General features: G+C 47.8%; 1 protein-coding gene across 2 annotated transcripts in view; it reads right to left on the bottom strand.

The window, feature by feature from the left end:
* Window positions 1-2,449: 2,449 nt before the first annotated feature.
* LOC125756868 (uncharacterized) overlaps window positions 2,450-25,363 on the bottom strand; it is a 62,939-nt gene continuing 40,025 nt past the window's right edge. For both annotated transcript variants that reach the window (XM_049411843.1, XM_049411842.1), the window contains exon 2: window positions 2,450-4,498. In XM_049411843.1, the coding sequence (XP_049267800.1) occupies window positions 4,056-4,498 (443 nt within the window). In that variant the 3' untranslated portion in view covers window positions 2,450-4,055. The remainder of the gene's footprint in view (window positions 4,499-25,363) is intronic.

Here is a 25,363-nt window from a genome sequence, read left to right as displayed (position 1 = left end):
ACAGTTGAAAGTTTGCGCACCACTAGTTCTGTCCCTTGTTACGTTTCTCGTCTGTGCTTCATTCAGCGCATTTACATTGCTATGCCGTACCAACTAGCCCAAATTGAAGCTTTGCTGAAAGCATACCCTACATGACAGCTACTCGGCAAGATAGCAAACTTCTCCGCTTCGGTAACAGTCATATGGAAATATTCTGTGGTATATTTTATAGCTTTTACAAAATCTCAGTTCACCATGAAGTGGTCCAGCGTGCCCTGTCACACGAAACCATGTACAAGTTTACTTGAGAAATTTCCTCGATAGCATACCAGACATCACAACGGTTGGATGCAAAACATCCTTGATTACGGGGCTGCGGAAGCAGCTTTTAGGAAATGCAGCGCGAATTGATCGCATACAAACGCCGAACGTTGATCCTGCCCGTTGGCTAACGGTTACTGTAGCCGCAGCAGCAAGTCGCGATAATGACATAGCGACTGCCCGGATGTTTGCTGTGGAATGCAGTAAGTGAACAAGTTAGCTGGTTCATGTAGCAGATCCTGGATTCCGTGATTCCGTGTGTCAGGAACATCCTCATAAACGCAGTCTCACGGTTCCATCGGAAAAAACGTGGATTTTATTTGTGTGTGCGTTCCAAGAATCTTATAAACGATGGTACTACACTATAGCGCAGCGCGAGAATAAGTTGCATTCCTTGAACGGAAGGACATTAACTTGAAGAAAGCCAACAGAAAATTTTGTAAATTTTTAGAAGTTGAACAGTTTTAGTGCATTCAGACGACGGACCGAATCCGGATTGGTCGTGGATGCGGATGGCTAATCCGTGGATAATCCGCCTGCAGGCGCATCCACACGACGGACGGTGTCCTAAGAGAGAACAGCCGGATTACTCTCGACAGCAGACTCTGCATCACCTGCGCCCGCTGGCAGCAGACCGGTTTGAAAGTATTAAACAACATAGAAGCCGACAGAACGCGAAGCTCGCCGAGATTTGTCGAGTATTTTCGAGGACTGTAATTTGTTTCGGTGAAATCGGTGTTGTTAACGGAATGGCTGAATGAAAAGAAGAATCTGCTTTACAAAGAGCTGCCGGAGACTGACCTCGCTGCCGTCACACTTGGGGCCCCGCATACGAAGGGAGGATACAGTGATGCGCCGATACCGGCAGTTTTTTTTTTCTTTTGGGGATAACAGGTACGGACAGTACACACTGCACTGCTGCGCATTATGTTTCCTTCTCTCAGTTCGCATCTTGACCTTAAAATCAGTGTTCAAACATGGGCCGTGTTCTGAGACAACCGCGTTCGGCGACAGCGCCACTTTGCCTGTCAAAGAATCCTGCGTGTGCGATTATTAAAGTGACAACTACCCGCAACTCTCAACTGCCAATCAGCGCGCATTAAAAGAGATATAACTGAACTAAGCGCCAGCAGAGCTGAAATCAACAGCGAGGACAGCGGTGCGGCTCGAGCAGAAGAAACGTGTACTGGTTGCCAACCTCTTTGTCCGCTAAAGCAGCGGCGTTCCGCCGCCAGAATCCCGATGTCAAAAACAGGTTGGGCTCATCCGTCCGCGAGCCACGCGGATGAGGAGAATCGCTGATGTGAGGTCACGTGACGCGCCGTTCGCCCCGCCACATCCGGATTCGGTCCGTCGTTTGAATACTGACTTTGCGGACATCCCGAATAAGTGAAATATTGCGAAGTGGTGAAAAAAAGCTGCGTTCAAAACGGTTTGGAGAAAACACGAGGACACGCAGCCTTGATAATTTAAGCGCTGTTTTATCCATTTCAAAATATGATCCAGCTAGCCTATACCTTGCACCGCTTGTTCAGTTTAAAATATTGCTGCCCGCGGCAAACCTGGCATTTTTGAAAGCGAGTTTAACAAGACGACAAGGCTGCAGTAGCTATACGTATGCAGAAACATGTGCGGCAAATTGGCTGCGTTTATTGGATGCCACAAAAAAGAACGAAAGAACGGTATTAGTAGTGAAGTAAGCAGTTTCTGCAGGGCCTTCGAGCAGACTAAGCTTGCCTGACAGATGAATGTTCTTCATCCTTTTTTTTTCTTTTTTTCTGACTGCAAATATAAAATGTCGAATGGGTAAGTATATGGGCTGTTAAATACGACCTGCGCGCGATTTTTGAGTGTTAACGAGCCACAGCAAAGCAGACTAAAGACTCCTCTTAATGTTTTCTTAATATCTTGCTAATACAAGGTGCCACTTGCTTGGTGACATCTGTTTTACTACACAAGCGATATTTTTCTGGTGCCCCGCTAACAGGCGCTCTGCGATGGTGCACTTGCTTTCTGGCCCCACCACCACCACACTTCTTTTCACTCACGCTTTCTTTTTATACACAAAACCAACGAAGAATGCAATCATGGCAGTGGCGAAGGCAGAAATTTTTTTCGGGGGGGGGGGGGGCACGTTCTTGATCCGACATTGGTCTTGGCAGATAAGTGGGGTCGAGTGTCATCTTGTGCTCTGTATCCCATGGGAAAAAATTTTCGGGGGGGGGGGGGGGGCACGCGCCCGGTGTGACCCCCCCCCCCTCGGCTACGCCACTGAATCATGGTCAATTGCGGAATCAAGAACGCCTCAAAACCTTCCTTTGGACGCTGCATTAAACGCTGCTTTATCGATCAGCCAAAGAGTTACTCTTCAAAAAGTTTATTTGCCTAAATGCTGGCTAATTACACATTATGGCTCTGTTCGGTCGGACTGTTGAGAGCAGCGAGGTCGGTTCCACGCACACGAGTAAAATCAGCGGTTACATCACTCGATCTTTTGCGCTGTTGATTCGGATTTACCATTACCTTTTACAGGCGTCGTTATAACTTTAAAAATACATTTCAGCCTAGCACGCTCGAATCGTTCTTGGTGTACGCATTAATAATACTTCTACGATGCTAATGAATAACAACCTCCCACTAATGTCTATCCCCGGATTACCTTACATGACACAACAAGCTTGCAATCGGACCGTACTAATTTGCAAATCACAAGCGATTGGCGAGATGCAAACACATCAGGCACTCGCGTGAAGAATATATTTATATAAGGAACTGCCTCTGAAAGGGTGCCTCTTTGTCGCTGTACTACATAAGGCGCGCTGCATCGAAGAGTCACACCTGGAACACTGCGATTCGCACGATCCATGTGCTCGAATCGAGGGACCTCTCGAGAGGAACAGTACTTACACAACCGCCCCTTGGCACTGGCATAGCGTCTGTCACTGACGCATAGCGTCTGTCACTGACGAATGGCCGCTACCGTCCCTTTCTCCACATCTTGAGAATACCTACATAATACATATTTGCACACAGTGTGGTTAGTTCAGCTTTGTACATTAACTTCATTCCGTGAAGTCAACAGAGAGCAGCCGGTGAGCTTTTTTGTACGACACTCTTAATACGTGTCACGTAAATGGACCCATATGAGCTATCGACAGAACAGCTGCAACGTTCACTACCTTTGTACTTTGGTTGAGATGTTGCTTAAAAATTAAAATGGGGAAGAATTAATCGCTATGTTCTGAGCCGATTCAATTATGTCCATCAAACAAAAATGGGCTATTTTGCCTCCGAAAACTAGGGGACGGAAAGCGATTGACGGGCGCAAAGTTTGCTTCGACTTAAATGTCGCCGAAATATTCATAGACGAGGGGAGGGAGTTTAGGGTCAAGTGACGATTGTATAATTTTATATTGTGGATTCACAGAAGAGATGAAATTATCTTGATTACGTTGAACGATTGTTCACAAATGTAAACAGCCAAACAAAAGTATAGGTGGAAAACGCCAAGAATGTGCATGGATCTGCTCGGTGTCCTTGGTCTTATAAGTTCCTTTCACTGACTGTTGGTTATTTTTTTTCTCACAGTTGGTGATAACCAACTTTTAACGGCCAACGTATCACACGGCTGAACTCGTTGTGTACTGTGGCTTATAGAGGACGGAGCCAGCTCCGCCGAGGACCACACGCATAAGCACACGCGCACCAAGCGAGTCAAAGTCAGGCCACGGTACTGCAGTTCATGTTCCGTACCGCTATTTCTCGTCTCGGACACCGAACGAGTTCAAGTCGCAGGGGAGCAGGTGCTGTGACTCAGCAGCGCTGGCCTGCTGTCGCTGCTTCGTCAAGCACTGCATGCGCATCACTTCCGCGTAATCGGGCGGCTCGTCGGTCTGCCCAATCACAGCCTCTTCGTAGGACGGCGGCGGACCGCAGCAGATCACATCCGGGGCTGCGGCCGCCAACGCATCTATGGCCTGCTGATGTTCGCTGCATGTGCGGTAGATGTTGTAGGCACCGCAAGTTGCCACGATAAGTACGACGCAGCCGATGCTGATGAAGTAGTAACCCTGATGCAACGCCGAGCCCAGGCCCACGGAAGCCACGACCAGGAGACACCAGAGCGCGTTGAAGCCGTACAGCAGGGCGCGCGGCAGCCCCAGGTTCCGGCAGGCCGACATGGGGAGGCAGCGGCATTCTGCGAGCACGCACCGAAGCCACCTGACAATGTCACCGGGGCTTCTAGAAGACACTGGATGCTTCAAGAAATGTGCCTGCTTTACGGAAGACTCAAAGCGACAGTGGGCTCTTCGCAGGGAGGGCTCCAATTCTGCCATTTCACCGAACCGCCTGTATCATTTAATCTTAAAATTTTAATTTCTATCATTAATGCTGCGAATAGTATCTCTAGTAATCTTAAGATGTCTGCCGCCACAGAAAAAGTAATTATGAAGGCAGTGAGCAAATATCGCATTCCTTATTTTTGAGGATTTTCGGGCACATTTCTTGAAACACCCTGTATATACATCATCAGGCGCCCCAAAGCGCGCGATGATCTACTTTCGTATCACAAGCTACGTTCGGTGCAGCTCGTGTCAGCAAAGCAAAGAAAAAACGGGAACTATCACTGGGATCACTGGGTCTGTCCATCTAGAGGGTGTCCCAAAAATCACGCAGCGCGATTTAAAAAAAAAATAGGAACGTCGTTACGTGAAGCACACCTAGTTCCCACTGTTCCCAGTACACTGTAGTAGCCACTACTAACTTTTCAGTTAATTAGGTTTAGTTAATTAGTCCTAATTATGTTTAAAACTTTACAAGTACTCACCTAATCATTAAAATGTCAATGAGGCATATGTAGGCATGCTCAAACGAAGTCTAATAGCGCTATTTTGAGCAACGTACTTGCTCATTTTTTCCGGCTAATAAAGCACGCGAATTATGAAAAATAACACGTGACTATGCTCTCACCCGCAAAAAGTGGGAGCGTAGTCTGGACCTGCTACTTCACATTGATCCTGTTTGAGGGCGTTGCTTGCTGATGCGCGCTGCAGTCTAGTCACGTGTCATTTTCAGATTTCGCGGGCTTTCTTTATTAGCCAAAAAAAAAAAAAGTGAGCACGCAATTAGTACGTTGTTGAACATAGCGTAGTTAGGTGTCATTTGCACATGCCTACATATGCCTCATTGACATTTTAGTGATTAGTTGAGTATTTGTCGAGTTAGAAACATAATTAGGACTAATTAACTAAACCTCATTAACAAAAAATAGTAGTGGCTACTACAGTATACTGGGAACAATATGCACTATAGGTGCGTTTCGCGGAACGACTTTGCTCCTTTTTTACATGGTGCTGCGTAATATTTGGGACACCCTGCATGTATAGTACTCCGTTGATCCTTTCGTGACCATTCCGAGCATTTTTGCTTGCATCCTTGATGATAACTGATGCAATCCGTAGTTATGTATACGCCAAACTTCACCGAATCGAAGAGCATAGAGGGTAGAAGTTTGCGTAAGCCTTTAGCCGTCATCTCATCTGCTTTCATTCCCGGAATAGAGTGCGTTTTACATTTTCCCCTCTCTTTCTCATATTTCTTTCGTTGCAACTGCGCGTCGTTATGCGAGCGTACGTAATTCATGGGTTGCATCATGACCCCCCCCCCCCCCACGACCTGCGCACGCAACTCATCATTCCCGCTCAAAGTTTTTATCTCAAAGTTTTGATTCCTTACGTAAAACTGGTGTTCCATACCGGAGCTCTTTTTGAAACCATTATCTTCATGCAGGCACGTAGCCAGGATTTTTTTTCGGGGGGGGCCCAAGGCCTAATTATTCGAAAGAAAGTCTTTTCATGGCAAAAAGGAAAAAAAAAGTTGCCCGGGAATATAAAAGGCTGGACGAATTTCGGGGGGGGGGGGGGGGGGGGCCCGCCCCCCCCCCCCCCCTTGCCTACGTGCCTGTCTTCATGTATACCTCGAACGAGTGGAATCGCCTTCCGGCGTCACTTCTAGTTCTTACCATTGTAAATCCCGACTCGTTCATGAAAGTACAAAATAACATTGTGTGGTAAGCAAACAAGCTTTTTTTATCGGACTAATGTGAGTGCGTAAGTGTGAGTCTCCATCCTTATTTTAGAGAATAGACATCAATTTTCATTGATGCCTAGTGACGCTTCGTTTCACATTTTTGCTTTCCATTTCTGTAGCAGTTTGCTGTAATCACTCCCCTTTGCAACCGCTCTTGATCTTAAATAAATAAATAAATAAATAAATAAATAAATAAATAAATAAATAAATAAATAAATAAATAAATAAATAAATAAATAAAGCATATATGACAACGTTCACATAGGCCCGAAGAGCAGCTAGCATTAAAATTTTTTTAGGTTGTTAGCCAGACTGCTTATGGCTGCTACCACAAGAGCGATTGCTCTGTAGGCTCTCATTACAGCAGCATCACAAGATCTGTAAATGAAATACATGCAGCCACGCAAGTATATCCGAAGACAAGCTCTTTAGCGACTTCACACGGCGTATGGAATCTGGGAACATTTCCGGTAAAAAAAAAAAGCGGGGGGGGGGGGGGGACTACCCTTTCGTGCCTCCAGAGCGTGGTGGTGAGCCGTAATACAGCATACATCAAAATGTAGGTCTTAGCGAGACAAGAAGTGAGTAGTATGCACAAAGTCGGTGCAATGTGCGGTTTGGCGTAATTAACATCATTACAGTGAAAAAAACTTGGAGGATGCTTGAGCTTCGCCTTCAAGAGTAGAACGCGATAGCGTAATCGGGACCCGTGCGCATCGCCTTCTCAACTGCTAGCCTAGCTTCGGTTCTCGGTGCATGCCTCAAGCGTGCCACAAGGAAACGAACGTCTGTGCGAGTAACATTCGCCGTTTCAAACTATTCTGTAGAATGCCTACTGCAATTACAGTCGCGCAGGCCCCACTACGCCATAATTCTTCCTTTTGCGAATCAGCGAAGGGCCCACTATAGGCGTCCGTGAGACAACAGGCGAACCTACGCAGCTACTCACTTTGTTGATGCTTTTCCTGCTGATGATGATTAAATATGTCTGAGAGCTTTGTAACGGGTAGGCCTGTTACAAACACCCACTTGTTGCGCAATTCACATGTTTTGACGCTTGGCGCGATTCTACGCTTCTACCACGCAATATTACATGCGTTGAAGACTCTCCTCCCGCTACATGGCATTCATATAGCGTTTTTTTTTTTCGAAGCTGCTTCAAGCAATGGCATGGCTCCGTGGTAGAACACCTGCTTGTCACGCAGAAGGCCTGGGTTCGAACCAAAAATTTTATTTTTATTTGCATCTTGATTTTTCGGTCACGGACAACGCATATTTTTCGCTCACAACCAACGACGCCGACGCCGGAATTTCTGAGAAATGAGCGCTTTAACGCTATCGCGTTAAAATTCATCATGTACTGCACTATTCTTAAAGGCATTAGCCGACTCGTTCTGTTGATTTTAAAAAAATAAACAAAAAAGGAGCTGTCGTTTCGGATTGCGGATCAGCGTATACCTGTACAGGGTACGCAGTGGATTACCTAAAGAAGGCCAATCACGGAACCACCAACGTCACGAAGACGAAACAAGAGATTAAGCGGAGGTCTACCGTATATAGGAATGTCATCGTAGGAAATATAGGGCCAGAGTAAAAATGCAAGGCCTGGAAATACCATGCGGTTAGGCAGCATTGCAGTCACAGCACAATTTCAGGACTTACAAAGACATCTAACGTATGAAAAATTATCTCTTTTCTCGCATCGACTTCGGTTGGCGGGGCCTTTGAGTTAACTACACAAGGTGTTCGTGGATGCTCGGATTACATAAAAAGCATTATTAAAGAAGAAGAAAAAGGCACCATCGTTGTTTTCTTTAATATCAAAAGCTGCTTTTTGGCGTATTTCCATCGGAAACAAACGTCGACTACTTCAACGTCCTGTTACATTTATTTGAATTTATGTGAAATTATTTTTTGGCAGCAAGTGTAATGTTTTCTAGAATTGTACAAATATTACTTCCGAACATTGCAATTTGTTCCATGGACTTTATTTCATTTATTTGTTTTCCATTGTTCGTGGTGGCAAAGTAATATCGCAAACGGCCTCACAGCGATTTCCTTATCTGATTACCCATTTGCGAACACCACGAAAGCGTCGCATGCTTTCCTGATACGAAGACCTACTATTGAAGATTTTCGAGAGCCAATAAGCATAAACTTCACACATAAAAATTACGAAACCGAAAAAAAAGTTTGTTCTGTCGATTGGGACATACCCATTACAGCAAGGGAACATTGCTGATGGAGATTTTATGGGACATTTTAGTGACAGTTTATATACGGACAGTCTTCTTCAAGTAAGTTTCCTTTCAAACGAAGAGAAAGAACAATCAATCTTTAAGTCAGCGTTCACTGCGTTGTTTGGCGCTGGTCTTTATTTAACCCTGACTGCACAGCGTGTCTGTACCAAGTCTGTACAGACAGGAGTCTGCACAGACGAGTTTTTTATTTCATTTTGATCGCCGATGTACCTCGCTCCTTTTCACATACTTTATTATTATATTACTCCTTTCCTTTATTGCTGTTTCGGTGGAAGACGCTAGATTGTGTTGTAAAAGTAATAAAAAATGCACAGTTCTATATGATAAGCAGTCGTCCCTATTAAAGAGAACAGTTGAGACGCGTGCTGATTATGATTTGAAATTCTAGACAACATCGTACCAAACAGTGCAAGCACTCCAGTGCGAGCGTTCTGTATTTAAAAAAAGGGGCTTGGCTGTGTGCCGGCGATGCATATCATGCAAATTGAGACGCATTTCTCATGACCAAGTGCGGGCATTCCACGATCTTACCGCGTCGTGTATTGGACGGCCTCCTTGTCCTGTGTTTTCAACCGTTAGAAGAACAGTTTACGCTTGACATTTGGCTGTTTCCTTGTACGTCATTCCTTTCACGGTTGCTCACGTCGCGCCTAAACGTGTGCTCTTCAAACCAGAGTTATTGAACTTACCAAATTTGGGACTGTGTATATATATATATATATATATATATATATATATATATATATATATATATATATATATATATTGTGATGACGAAGAGCGGCACCGAGGCCCTGGCGCGCGGGCAGCTAGAGCGAGGTAGAAAAAGACGAGGACAGGATATAGAACAGCTGGCCCAGTAACGGGTGCTGTCTCTGTGTCTCGTTCATTACAATGGCGCAGCCTCCGACGTCAATCGAACCTTGAAGCGGAAGCCACGTGTCCTCGAGGGTCATCGGCAGCGCGGGTCTATCCATCCAAGGAACGCCGTCCACGCTTCCTCTATCATGGACTCCACGACTCGACCGCTGCTGCCGCTACTCATCGAATCATCCGCGGACGGCGTCCATGCCTCTTCGGTGGTTCCAGCGTACGAACTTCCAGGAACCGTGCAACCACTTTCGTCTGAGAATGTGCACGGGCTCCTGTCGTCTGGGAACGGCGCGTACGCTGCCCGTGACACGCATCCCATGCCCAGGACTCTTGCAACCAGTGAGCATCAAAGGTACGCCGTTCAGGCTTCCTTGGACGTGGATGTTGCCGTCGGGAGTACTGCTACCACCGCATACTCCGTGGACGTGAATCCTCGCTCTCTGTGCGCCTCATCCGACAGCGCCGCGGAGCTGTTGTGTACCATCGCAGAACTCCGCGTCGAGACTAACACCTGGATAGCGCGGTGCACCGAGTTGTATCCTGCCGCTATACCATTATTGTGCGAAATGAATGCCCTGTTTGCTGCAGCTGCCTCACAAGGCTTTGAGTCCAGCTCAGTCCAGAGCCGCAGAGAGCTCCGGTGTGCCCTGACGCAGCTCGCATCCCAACTGGACTCCTTGGCGTCGGCATACTCCCGATTTTCGCCTGGCGCAACACCGTCGCCGGCTATCTGCCAATTATCGGAGTTCCACGGTTTTCAGAACGACGCCGACAACTGGGTGGCGACCGTGAACGCAATGGGAGTTCGCGAGTGCTGGACGGAGCAGCAGAAGTGGTCCGTGGCCATAGACCGCCTTCGAAATGGTGCCGCGGCGTGGCACAGGTACGAAGGCGTGAGGCAGCAATCCTGGGCCGAGTGGAGCACCAGGCTCATAGCTGCCTTTGGACCGATTGACCACCATCTCGCTGCCACCACCCAGTCCAACCTCACCGCTACCGAGGATGGAGCTCTGAAGGGGCACCACCTCGAGGCTGCAACTGCTCATTGCAGCTCACCTGCAGACAGTGTCTCAACCTGCCCTGGGACAAACACACAACGGAGACCAGGCCTACCACCTCAGGTCACGGACTCGGCGTCGGTATCCGACGCCATAACATCTCTGCCAGTGACCGAGATCATTTTCTGTCCACATCTGTCGGAAAAGCCACCCCCATGCTCGTCATCGCTTGAGCACTTGGAGGCACCGGCACTTGCTGTACTGGACGCTCCGTCATGCAACGAGCCGTACTTGTCTGTCGATTCAAACGAGATCCTCTCGGACCAGACGGAGGCGGATCTGCGTACCTCACATCATGCACTGGCAGAACGCGAGAATGCTTCCAACTTGCTGCGAGACGTCTCTCCAGAAGCCGCCAATGAGACTGACACGGCGGAGATCGAGCTGCCTGTGCAGCACAAGTCTTCTGCTGTCGGAACGGCTTCTTGCGAGGATGCCCCTGCTGCGCGCAGCGCGTCTTCAAGAAAAGCTGACTTCGGAACGACGGGGTGGTGTTCCACAGCGACAACGCTGCAACAGTACCAGCGGTGTCAAAGGTCAACGCGTGAACTGAGCTTCCCGTTGCAGACGTCTAGTAAGAGACCTAGACGCCCCTCGAACCACTGCAAAAAACGCAGATGGCCTCGTTCGGTGCAGCAAGTGGCGCTACAGGGCCCAACGTCCCGCCCTGTTCTGCCAACTGCGACGGGATAAACGTGCGAACTACATACGACCACATTATATCAACCAAGGTCGCCCGCCAGAGCACGCTGAGGCACCTTCTCAAGCCATGTCGCCGCGGAGCCTGGACCGACCACCGCCATGCAGCCAGTGTCGCCGAACTGAGACATTTATGACTCATCCACACGCCAAGTCGCAGCGTGGCCGGGAGCGACCACCGCTATTCAACGAGTGTCGCCCACCAGAGGCACTTCTGGCAAGTCTCCCAACCAACTCGCAGCGTGGTCGGGACCGACCACCGCGATGCAGCCAACACCGCCCACCAGAGACATTGTCGACTGTTCCGCGCGCTCGCAGTCATGGCCGAGTGTGATGACGAAGAGCGGCACCGAGGCCCTGGCGCGCGGGCAGCTAGAGCGAGGTAGAAAAAGACGAGGACAGGATATAGAACAGCTGGCCCAGTAACGGGTGCTGTCTCTGTGTCTCGTTCATATATATATATGAACGAGACACAGAGCTTATTAGCTTATTCTCGCTCTAGCTCGCTCTAGCTTATTAAGAAAAATTAAGAAACAAAAATTATATATATATATATATATATATATATATATATATATATATATATATATATATATATATATATATATATATATATATATATATATTGTGATGACGAAGACCGGCACCGAGGCTCTGGCGCGCGGGCAGCTAGAATGAAGTAGAGGAAGAAGAGGGAGAGAATAGAACAGCTGGCCCAGGAACGGGTGCTGTGTCCGTCTCTGTTCATTACAATGGCGCAGTCAACGACAACTGAACCTTAAGGCTGAAGCCACCTGTAAGTGCTCGTAGGCCGTAGGCGTTGCGGGTGTCTCCATCGAAGGAACGCCGTCCACGCTTCCTCGCTCATGGACACCAGGACCCTACTTCTGCCGGTAGAACCTATGCCACCATTCGAGGACGGCGTCCAGGCCTCCTCGGTGGCCAAAAGGCAGGTTTACCCCGGCGCCGTCACGACAGCGTACGGCCTCCTGTTGCCCGGGAACGCTGTTCACGCTTCCCGTGGCGACAACCTCTCGCTCAGGACTTCCTCGGCACCTGAGTTGCTGAGGGGCGCAGACCAAGCGCCCGCTGGCAAGGATCCCGCCGCAGTGAGCACAGGGACCCCTTCCTCCTCGGGCGTCACCGTTGGCTCCGCGTGCGGATCTCCTGAAAGCGCCGCCGAGCTTTCCCGTACGATCGCGCGACTCCGCGTCACGGCCCACGCATTGACGGCGTCGAGCTCTGCGCTGTTTCCTGCGATCGTGCCGGAATTGTGCGCCATCAACGCTATGTTGGGTATAGCCGCCTCGCACGACCTTGAGGCCAGCTCACCCAAGCAGCGCAGCGAGTTCCGGTGTACTCTCACGCAACTCTCTAACCAATTGGGCTGCTTAGCGTCCGCACTGTCCGGTTTTTCGCCTGCCGTCCCACCACCGCCGGCTGCCTGCGAACTACAGGAGTTCAACGGCTCTCAGGACGACGCCGACAACTGGGTAGCGACCGTGAACGCTCTCGGAGCTCGCATGGCGTGGACGGAAGAGCAGAAGTGGTGTGTAGCCATAGACCGCCTTCGAAATGGTGCCGCGGCGTGGCATAGGTACGAAGGCGTGAGGCAGCAGTCCTGGGCCGAGTGGAGCACCAAGCTCAAAGCTGCCTTTGGACCGATTAACTACAACCTCGCTGCCACCACCCTGTCCAACCTGACCGCTACCGAGGATGGAGCTCAGGAGGGGCACCACCTCGAGGCTGCAACTGTACATTGCAGCTCACCTGCAGAAAATGTCACAACGTGCCCTGGGACACGCACACACCTGAGACCAGACTCCCCACTTCAGGCCACGGAATTGGCGTCGGTAACCAACACCACGTCTCTGACAGACGCCGCGACCACATCTCGTTCACAGCCATTGGAGAAGCGTTCGCGAAGCTCACCATCGTATCAGCGCATCACTACGACCTCTTTCCACCAACGGCAGTCGGAGAAGCGGCCCTCACATCACGCGCAACGTGACCTGTCTGCGCATTCCGGGAAAGAGGTCCTTCTTGTAGCGTCAAAGCATGGTCCTCTGCTTTCAACACACTCATTGGCCGAGTGTGATGACGCTCAACTACTGCTGAGTGACAAATCGCTTCACGAAGTTAAAGCGACAGGCGATGCCACAATCGTAAAGGGTCAGTCCGTCTCAGCTAGCGGGCACCCGAGCATGGCTGAGTCTACACCCCAGCCAGAAGCCGATGTCCGCCAGCACTGCCCCCGGACGTGTGACAAGAACCACTTCATTCAGACTGCCACTGTGTTGCCCGAAGGCCACGTGGAACACAACGCAGTGGTTTTTTGCACGGGATCCGTCGCTGGTCGACCGGGTTCCGACAAGTTCGGGGGGAGCGGCTGCGAGATTGAGATGCCTTTGGACCCCCTTGACAATCTTGGCGCTGGGTGCAGACATGTACGACCTCGCTCGCATCCTTCGTCCATCCATTATGTACCGACTCGAAACGCAAACCAGGAAGAGGACAAAGTAGACCATACGTGCCACCGCAAATGGCATGCGGCCAGCACAAACGTGCGACCACAACGATACAGCCAGGGCTATCGACCAGAGGCATCGTCATCGGCGGTATGGCAAGCCAGATTGCCGCGCGTCCGAGACCTGCGACAGCTACGAATTAGCCAGTGTCGGTCGCCGGAATCATATTTGGCAAAAGTCCAAGTGAAGTTCCAGCATTGTCGAGCCCGGCCACTCCGAAATAGCCAGTGCCGTCCACCAGACATACTTATGGCAGATTCACAAGCCAAGTCGCAGCGTGGCCAGGACCGACCACCGCGATGCAGCCAGCACCGCCCACCAGAAACATTGCCGGCAGCTCAGCCGACAATGCTTGCAGTCATGGCCGAGTGTGATGACGAAGACCGGCACCGAGGCTCTGGCGCGCGGGCAGCTAGAATGAAGTAGAGGAAGAAGAGGGGAGAGAATAGAACAGCTGGCCCAGGAACGGGTGCTGTGTCCGTCTCTGTTCCTTACAATATATATATATATATATATATATATATATATATATATATATATATATATATATATATATATATATATATATATATATATATATATATATATATATATATAATTTTTGTTTCTTAATTTTTGAACTCAAGTAAAGTGCGTCGGGGGGCTAGTTGGTATGGCATTAGAACGGTAAGGAACTGCGCGATTGACGGAACACAAGAAGTAGTACACAGGACAAGTGCAGACTGCGCTTGTCCTGGTTACTACTTCTTCTTGTGTTCAGTCAATCGCGCAGTTCCTTACCGTTCTTAATTTTTATATCCTAACAACCAAGTGGAAAGGGGTAGCCGTCACCAAGCAATGGTGACAACTTCTTCATTTATTTTTTTTTATTTCAATAAAAAAGTGCTTAGCCAACACAAACTCACCCAAGTCTGGTGCTCATTTGGTCGCCATCTCGATAAGCGATATGTCACTGGCACGGCTTTCATCCCAGCGGGCAATTCTGGGACGTTAAACCCCAGAAGAAGAAAAAATCCCAGCGGGCAAAGGCGACGAGGGCGCGATAAGGGACCACGCAGCGAATCATAACAATGGCGCCATATAACTACGGTGCCGCGTAATTCCACCTATAGGATCAGATCGCCTATTGACCCGAAGCGATCGACATTCAGACGATTGTCCCTGTAGCCGACAATTGCAAACGCAACTTGTTATCCCGCAGACGTGCATGTAAACACGGACGCCCGCAACCTTTTGTGCGGAGCGAACAATAGCGCAAACAAACAAGCTGACGATAGGTCGCGCACCAAGCCGGCCGCACGTCGACTCCGGCACTCGTTACGCGGAATGCAGGACGAGGACTAGTCTACTAGAATAAACAAACGTAACTACTGAGAAACGAAACCGTAGCGATCCGGTCATCCCGGGTCATGACGGACACCGCGTGCGCTGTTGAGACTGCCATATGTCGAAGGAAATTGAACGCAAGAGACATACAGAAGAATAAATAAATACAACAGAAGTTAACAGTATGTGATCACGGGTAAATGTTTACGTGTGTGCTACGTATACCCAATTGCATCATGTGTATACAGTTCAAACTTATTGTGCTTGCGTATTATTGCTCGTACTTATCAAATAAGCAGAGAACAGAGTTTGAAGAGCTACGCTACCGAGCGAAGTGCGTACAACGAGAATGTTTTAGGCGTAACCGCTTAAAACAGACCGCACAAAGGAGGCGCTTGTATAAGTCCAGGCATATGGTTCGTATTTAATGGGGCCGATTAACGCTTTGGATAATGCGTCAGCCTCTCTGTTGCCACACAGAGGCGTGCTGGCTTCTGTCAATAAGCTCTTTTAGTGACTAGCGTTCACTAAAATTCTACTATGCAGAAGATCTCAATGACCGAATTTGTACTGAAGAGCTTCATTTCAGCAATTTTTCGTCGATTCACACCCCGCCCGCTTAAGTCTCATCGTCTTTGTCGCCCTTCCATCACGGCGAAACCAAGTGACAGCACACTCGCGACGAAATAAAAGAAAAGATTCAGAGCCGTTCCACTATAGTGTGAAGATGAAGCCAGCAAGATGGTGGGTCTGGTATACAGTGAATAAAGAGACGTACACACTCAAAGACTCCGGTGCTTGTCTTGCGAATGACGCATATTATCTCATCAAAGGCGGTCTCAAAATCAAATCCTGTAGTGCATAAGAAACCCCGTTGTTTCTAAAGTACAAAATGGCACATGTGGCGTTCGTTTTTATGCAAGTGGTCTTGTCTTTGAGGCAAAATTCTTCAAGTCATTCTGCCATGGTCGGCGAAATCACACAGCTTTATGTTTACTTTTACACCATGCCCATTTTTCCGACGCAAGAACGCTGGATCAGTCAAGTTTATCTGTTAGCCGACCATTGTTTTTCGACGCATCTTTTGTCCGCGGACGCGATCCGCCAGAACCTAGCCATACGCAGCTTCGCTGTAAAAAAGAAAAAAAAAAACGGGGTGAACTCATGTTTCCGTCAAAGTATCACAATCGAAAAGGCTATGTGAAGTCGGAATGTATAGCGTTAAAAGCTCGAGTGCAGGAGACGCATTGCCACGAATGTTTGCGTCGTTTCGCGCTGTTTGCAGCCTCTATCACTTGTTCTGCTTGTGTTTGGCGTTCCAGTTAGATGCGACTGCTGCGGCCGATAACAACGCCGTCGGCGCGTCGGCCGACAGCCTCACGTGAGGGGCCGTCTGGCTGCGCTTTTAAAAGTGATGAGAAACGCGAAATTTCTAGAAGGACGGCGAGAACATGGCGACGGGAGAACACGAAAAGGGCCGATACTATGCACGCCTCCGTAATTTTTTCTTTTTTTTTTTTGCAGATAGGTATACGCGCATGTAAGCGCATACGCTAGAAGCAAGAAAATGTTCGCCAATGAGTTCCTAGTGAACTATAATTTACTAATTGTATCATTACTTCTTCATTTTAGCATGCATGTAATTCTAATATCTAAGCCGATTAGGAGCGAAACCGGTCTCCCAAATCTGCTAAGGAAGTACGCCTCGGAGGTTCACCTGACATCGCCTCGAGCGTGAGAGGCTTGCGTTTTGGCAAACTGCTAACTGGTACTGGGACCCTCATAAGCAGCATAACAAATGCTGCTGATCGTGTTCTTGGCTGCCTACGCCGTAATATCCAATTAGCACCCCCCTCTGTCAAACTTCAAACCTACGCTCTTTAGTCAATCAATCAATCAATCAGTTTTTATTGTGTAACATACATATAATGACTGGTTATTATTATACTGGTATGACCCCAGAGCCCAGTGAAAGGCAGTTGCAGGGGTCCGTTTTTTAACAGTAGTAGGTACTGCTGAGCTACAGAGCAATATAAGTACATAAAAGTGCAACAAAATACAATGAATACAATATAGATACATAGCAATACATAACTACATATAACCAAAAAGAAATCAAAATAATAATGATTAATTCAAGCGATTCCTAAACTCGAATATACATGTGCTCTGTGAGATCCTTACCAAAATAACCAAATTAACCTGCTTGAATCAGTGCAGAGGTGGGCCGTACGTTTCTTTTTTTTTTTTTTCGGATTATTCCTACACCTCCAGCTCATCAAAACTCAAATCCCAAGCTAACCCTCTCAGCCTTGTATCACGCCGTCGAGTCGCCCGTCTTTCTCTCTTCCACAATTTTTTTTGCAAGTCACCCCGAACAGATCTCATTGTTCCTGCACATCGCCGCTCAAGACGGACCAACCACGAAAAGACCGCATACCCTCCTCCTCAAGCTCGCACTGTCTCCAATGCCTCCCCAATCTTCATCCAGACAACAAAGGACTGAAATGACCTTCCCACCGAGGCAGTGCTTCAGTCTGACCCAGCTATCTTCAAGCACATCACAGAAGAGCTGCTTTACTAGATATGCCCACCCCCTCACGTAAAACCACTTCCCTCAAGGGCCTTTGAGGTATAATAAATAAATAAATAAATAAATAAATAAATAAATAAATAAATAAATAAATAAATAAATAAATAAATAAATAAATAAATAAATTCATTTCACAGCACATCCCAATGTTGCATATCTCTAATGTGGCGCTAGTCTTAGGATTTCAGCTATAGGCAGGCATGGCTGCACTACTCGCTGACTTCGCTTTCCGAATTACAAGTTGTGCTCTACGTGAAGAGGTTTATTGGTTGCTTAAGGGCTTAATGGTTGTCAGCGGCAAGGCGGCGAGAAGAACCGTCCAGAGGCACAGCAGCGATCCGAAATACAAGCCGAGCGAGCCGAGCGAGCCGAGCGTTGGCGATGCTGCTGGATGGAGGCGCATCTTCTTCTTCACATATAAGGTTTAGAAAAATTATGAGCGCATTACACTATTAGCGCAATTATCGCTGAACATTTTCTTACTGCAAAGGTGTGTCCTAGACACGTAGCACATATCTGCGAGTACTGCACAGGGTTCCCTTATGACCACTTCGTTCAAACGTTCAAAAGAAACACCTGAAATATCGTTATATACATCTCGTGTCGTAATTCTACAACCCTTCAACTCTAAACCAATGAAATTTGGATTCTGATATTGTGAGCGCTGACTATGTACTTCATCTTCATCTGTACAGAAACCGTGTCAATATACAATCTGTCTATCAACAAAGACACATGCCGTGTTCTAAACGTCCGCACAATGCTCACGTATAGCGCATGCATCAAAGTAAAAACTCGGGCAAGCACTTTCTAGTGTTAAGGACAAATTTCCAAAGAAAAAATTCCGAGGTGTAGGGTTGTTGGATCATTTCGTGCGCGACTGTGAATATGAGTACATTGGCCAAACCAAGGATTTTAAAAGACGGCTAAAGGAGCACAACTACCATGTAAAGCGACGTGCGAAATCTGTAGTGGTTTAGCTCTGCACGCATGCTACATGATGCTGCATCCAAGGGTCATGACATCGACTGGGGCAAGGCATGAAAAGAGACTATCGCAGCGCCGTTATCTTGAATCACTGTTAGTGCGTAGACTATACGCCACACGCTATCGACAGCAGCGATCACAATATCCCGTCTACCTATTTACGCTTGATACCTGCGCCACGTGATCGGGCCTAGTTTAGTGAGTCGCTTGTGCTTCTTTGTGAATAAGGCTACAGCGTGGAGGCCAGAACGGTCCTGTTTTCCTTTTCTTTTTTTTTTTTTTTGTTAGAAGCTTGTGTTTTCGTGTCTGTGTGCGTAGTCGGCGTAGTGTCCTTTCTTTTTACAATTTAACGGCACTTTCTTTTGTTCTCGGACATCAGACTGTGTCTACAAAACCGCTCATAGCAGAGACTATATCTAGCTCTGCTGACTGTCCTTCTGTTTGTAAACGTGCTCCAGACAATCTTCTTTGATTGTTCCATGCCCACCTGCGTTCAAATATATACAAGACGTTGTTTATTCGGTATACGTACCACTCGTCAAAGATAAACTGCTAAATTTAACGCCTCCCACCTGCGAGTGTAAGAACCATGATGGCGCTGTCCTCCCAAGATTAGTACTCGAAGAGAATCAGTATTATAGGTGACAAAGTTTATTGAGACGCCTTGTCACTCGCTAAGAACCCATAGGGCTTACTTGTGGAAAATGAGTCATGAAAGTATGTTCTACATGACAAAGGAAACTTGTAGTAGACGTTTTTACACATCACACGTCATAAAGAATGTTTGTACTCTAAGTAATGAAAAAGCTGTTTTAGCTTCTTTCTTTATAACAGTGGCCTTTCTTCTGCCTTGTCTTTCACTTCTCTCACGCCTGTATTCACGCATTCGCTGCTAGGCAAGAAGGAAGTGGAAGAACAAAATAAAGGCCACTCTTTATCATCTTTCTCCTTATATATATTTCTACTAATATTAACAATAATGCCGATAAATACTACCATGGTGTAGCTCTAACCTGCAGGTTAGAGCTACACCATGCACGCACGCACGCACGCGCACACACGCGCGCGCGCACACACACACACACACACACACACACACACACACACACACACACACACACACACACACACACACACACACACACACTATACCCCTCCCTTTATGGCAAGATGGTTAATAAGTTAACCAATGTTCTAAAAATAGTTGATTATATATCGATTCTGATAACGTTAAAGCTGATTACAGGACAAGATTAAAGTTCCTTTTTCAGCTCGTGAATGCCGATTATAATGTTAACACTTCCTTTTCTTTTGCTTATTCATCAGGTTATCAAACAAGACAGAGGCATTCTCTAATAGTTCCTTGAATGCACAGAATACTGTTTTAAATATTCTTTTTTTTTCTTTGGACAATAACAGCCTGGAATAATCTTAGTACCGTTATTGTTAGACAGAATACCTTAGCAATGTGTGAAAAATGCCTGAGAACGTTATGAATTTGTCTGTTTATACAGGATGTCCCACGTAACTTGAGCCAATACTTTAAAAATGAAAGACGTGTAGGAAGCGAACTGAGCCGAACACATACTATTCGCACTAGCCTATAGTTACTCAGGCTATTTTTTATTGTCCCCTTAACTAACTCATTAATATTGGTGAAGCGTTCAACGATAGAGCCGAATAAAGTGTGAATATACAAGATATGCCTACATATAGCACACAGATGGCCAACTCAGCCTAAGAAGGCTGCAACCACGAAATTTTCCTACTTGCGTCTCTGCTCACACTATGTGGTCAAATGCAGCACAGTGATAAAGCGCACGACTATACATCGCGACATTTTTTAATGACAGCGGCACAACTGTCCAATGCAGTGGTATAGCCTGTGATGAAGCGATAAAAAAATGTCGCCCGCATCTTCCCACGGGGGGAACTCGAGTAAATGCGTCGCAGAGTGGTGGGGGTATCGCGTGAATGTTGCGTAATTGGGTTTCGCAGAAGCGTCGCGCTGCCCGAGTGATGCATCCGCAGCTCGACGTTCACGAACGGTTGCTGCTGCTCGAGCACGACGTTCAGGATCCACAGCCCGTCGTTGCCGTTTCGCAGCTGCTTCTCGTTCCCCGAGTGAAGGATCCGCAGCCCGTCGCTGCCGTCTCGCAGCAGCTTCTCGTGCACGAAGTTCCGGGTCCGCAGCTCGCTTCAAACGCTTGCGTTCAGCGTCGTATGCTCGTCTCTTCGCAGCCTTGTCTTCTGCGTTGCTTGCTGTTGTTGACGCCGACGATGGTGAGGGTGGGGTAACGTTGCCTTCAACGAGTGGTAGGACGCTTATTGAAGGTACTGTTGCTTCCATCGCATCTACTCGCGTCAAGCAAAGCGTCAAGTCAAGCGAAAGCCAAGTAAAGATGCCCTTGACTGAATTCCGAACGCGCGCTCCGCCGCTTATATACACACCGCCCGCGTTCGATCGAGAGGAGGGAGGGACGGAGAGGAGGGAGGGAGAGGAGAGGCCTGCTGCCGACGCGAGACCAGCCGAGTATGCGAGGGAGGGAGAGGAGAGGTTTGCTGCCGGCACGAGACGAGCCGAGCATGCGCAGTGGGGGTGTGGACGGCGGCGGACGCCGCAGGTGCGACTAAGAAATGATCCGCATTTAAAACAGCGACAAAACAGGTATGAGGAGCAACAAGAGCACGCTGCACGTCGCCGACCTTGCGGGAAGTGAGCCAACGAACATCAGTGCCGACGGGCGCGAACTGTCGAGCGGTTGTGCCGAGTCCGATGAATGTCGAACTAATCTACTGTGTATAGTGAATGACATCACGAAGAATCGGTCTGCAGGCACGTATAGCTCGCAAAGTGCATCTTGAATTACGAACACATGAGAGAACTGCGCCCATATATGATTAAAATACACCGATTGGCTCCTCTTTTAACATGCGAACCGAGAATACGAACAAAGTATGACTAACACCTTCCGTGGCACATAGTCTTCTACACATCGCTATTCCTCACGCGCTAGGGCAAGCACCTCTACTACAATCGCAGCAACGCGCTGTTGCTTGTGTAGGAAGGCGCAACAGTCACTTGCCGTGCACTTCTAGCCAGATTATGCTCTTCTTCATGATGATTGTGTGAAAGGCTGCCCGCTTGCTCGGCTCCTTCGACGCCACTGGGCAGGCGAAGTCTCTCATACTTCGCGCACATGGAGCCTCGCTCAATTAAGGTCAAAACAATTTCAACGTAGAGCCCAAAAAGTGTGTCTCTGCCGCGTTCCATACCCACGTAACTACCGTACGAGCAACGGGGTAGACATTGGCTATAGTGCCCGCCAGCATAACTTACTAGCTATGGCATTCTGATACGATGCACGAGGTTGCGGTTTCGATTCCAGCGTACAGTCTCATTCCTGCGGAGACAGGGTAAAAAGGGAAAGCGCGCACGTATTGTGCTCTCAACGCGTGTTAAATAAAGACAGACGGTCAATATTAATCTAGAGCCCCTCCACAACGGTGTCTCTCATAGACGGATTATGTTTCGGAGGCGTTAAACTTCGTGCTTTAATCTTTTCAACTACACGCAATAAATGAAAGTAGGTAATAGTTCAGTCAGGACTTAACAGCGCACTAATTTACTAGTTGCGTTAGTCCAACCAACCAACGGCCTGCAAGTTATCTGTGAGAGAAAAAAAGTTATCGTGACTTTTCATATTAAGAACCATGAATCGACCCTGCGGCATCCGGAAGTTGAGCACACTGACCTTGTCGACCCTGCAGCATCAGAGCCCCGTAAACAACTTGATCAATTCGACGCATCGGTACTGTTGGAAAATAAAAGAATTGTTTCATAATGCAGCGTTGCCAGAAAAAACGTATCGCATGAGTGAGAGGTGATCGCGAGCGTTCACGTGAGATGGTAATAGAAACGATGTCATCGCCGCTATCACTGCAGTTCTGAGCGCGCGTAATCTGTGGCTCTGCGCCTTCCCCGTAAAGATTGACGCCCTGTGCGTTGCTCTTTGGGACGATCCCGCCACTGTGCTTCCCTCGCACTCTTTTGCCGGCGCCGGTTTCCCAGTTCACCGTATCTTTATCGTAAGTTGTCCAGCTCATTTCAGGCAGTCGACGACCGGATGATTCTGGTTCCAAAAGCAAATATATCAGCGCCGAAGCGCATTGTTTATATTCGGAAGCACGGGAGACCTCCAAAAACTAAACAAACAAGGCGAAACAAAAGCAGACCCAAGAGGCCCTTATAAAGCGCGTGGGCACGCACAGCCCAAGGACCGATGCCCGAAGTCAAGCGCAAGGTGAGTGCCGAGCTGCAAAGGTCGCTACGGTCGCAAGTTATCCAGAGCTCTCCGGAGACGCCGCATAGAATAATGCATGGGCGCGCAGTGGGTTTTTATCGTCCCCCGCTATTGTTCTCTGGTTTGACCATTGCCCAGGATTTCTCAGTGTGAATAACAATAAACTTAGCTGCTGAAGTTAAAAGTACAACAGGAAGCCAAATTAAGCGCCGGTTTGTTTTTGAAGAACTATATCATGACGTCTTAGTCGGGCAGATGTTTATTTGGTCCGAGGACTCGGCAGCGAACAGGCACTCTGCACTCACGGTGACGATGATGACACACGGCGAAAATGAGGATGCATAGCCAAAGGTATGATGATGGTGATAATATACAGATGAGGAAGATCTGTATAACAAAGAGCCACGATAGTAATAAGTGTCGGGGTTTTACGTCCCAAAACCACGATATGAGAGACGCCATAATGGAGGGCTCCGGAAATTTCGACCAAAAATCAACGTCCATGCTCAGCGCATAATCCTATATGCATGCGCTACCTGAGAACAGTGGGCCTTCATCCGACGAGACCACCGGATTATGATTTGTGGCTCTAGGGGCCCCACCATAGAGCACTGTTGATGTATATAGGTGAAACCGGCCTCTATATGTATATTCAACTATGTAGGCCGTTGGGCAGACTCTGGGAATATATATATATATATATATATATATATATATATATATATATATATATATATATATATATATATATATATATGCGCAAGTTAGCTCACGCTAACTTGCGCATTTACAGTATCAATTCGCCCTACAATGCGCGCTTCACAGCATACGGTATTTACACACATTGAACGACACTCATGACCAAAAGATATCAATGAATCCAGAAATTGTCATGTTTAGTGTCAGAAGCAGCATATAGAATTTAAGCGCTACCTACCAGTTTGGGTTGCTATATTGTATTTGTATTGCTTGTAAATTAACACGAAGCTATTGGATGTTTTGCTTATCTCTATTGGTTGGTGCATGCAAGGTGTGAGGTGCGCCGTAATAGGGGCATGCGGATGAATTTTGACCATCCGGGATTCTTTACCGCGCAACCGTTTAATCTTCACTGTTTAGGCTAAGTACACGGGAGCTTTTGCGCTACTATCCCAACATCGAAATGCGGGGCCGGAGGTCGAACCCGCGGCGCGCCTTAGTGCTTAGCATCACAACGCCACAACCGCTACGACAGTGCGACGGGTATTTTTAAGATATTTCACTCTTTCACTCAAACAAAATCCCGCACAAAGATCGTGAGTGCCATGTGCAAAGAGAAAACAATTGTTTGGAGCACTGTCACTGGTGGAGTCTTTTTTTTTTCATAACCCATAATACCTCTGTTCCCATTTTGATCTTCTCTGTCGATGTAAATATACAGAGGACACCTAAAATGATATTTTGTACTTACGAATACGCACTACTAGAAGTGGCAGAATGCCAAACAGGAATGTAGTCAATAATTTAAAAAAGCACGTGTTGCTCAGCGCTCGCGCTGGCGTTTCGTCCAAGATGCGAGAGGCGCCAACGTTGTCAGGAATTGGAGACTGCAAGTGTATGATGCCGCTTGGCCCCGAAACTCCACTCTGGCTCGAATTATCAAGGAATCTCAAGAGACGAGGAGCTCCGCAAGCGAGGGGCAGTGAGAGCGGAAAACCAAGCAGCTGCGCAATTCTAGTCATACGTTTGTGTCCGCAGAGAATCGAAGGAATTGCGTGTGACGTAAAAAGTGTGGCAGATACGGACGCACATAAAGCATGTCCAGTCCGAGTGGTTTACTTTTGCGCTATAGCGGCGCTATATTATTAAGTCTGGTCGAGTAGCACGATAGTTGCATCCATCTCGAAGCGTAAAATAGCTGTCACCTAGTTCCTACCCTGGCAGGCGACCTATACAGGGGGGCTTTTCATAAGCACGAGAGGGCTCCGCAAGTTCAGAGCGATATATTTCAATGAACACTGAGACAATGCCCATTGTAACGTCGCTATGGCGACTCAGGGTATGAGAGACGCCGTAGTAGAGGCCTTATATAGGATAATTTTGACAAACTGGGGTTCTTTAACGTGCACTGACATCGCACAGTGTACGGGCCTCTGGGATTTCGCCTCTATCGAAATGAGACCGCCGCGGCCGGGATCGCACCGCGCCTTTCGAGACGGCAGCCGGGCACCGTAACCACTGAGCGACCGCGGCGGCTGAATAGCTTGTGAATCATTAGGGCATCCATTAGTGCCTCCTTTAATTGTTACGTACGTGAAGGCAAGGTGTGTTATGCGAACAGAAAAAAATTAACATTTTTGGTTAG

Source organism: Rhipicephalus sanguineus, chromosome 1 (assembly GCF_013339695.2).
Source record: "Rhipicephalus sanguineus isolate Rsan-2018 chromosome 1, BIME_Rsan_1.4, whole genome shotgun sequence".
Lineage (NCBI taxonomy): Eukaryota > Metazoa > Arthropoda > Arachnida > Ixodida > Ixodidae > Rhipicephalus > Rhipicephalus sanguineus.
Note: the sequence above shows the minus strand (reverse complement) of the source record. Positions and strands in the feature narration are given on the sequence as shown.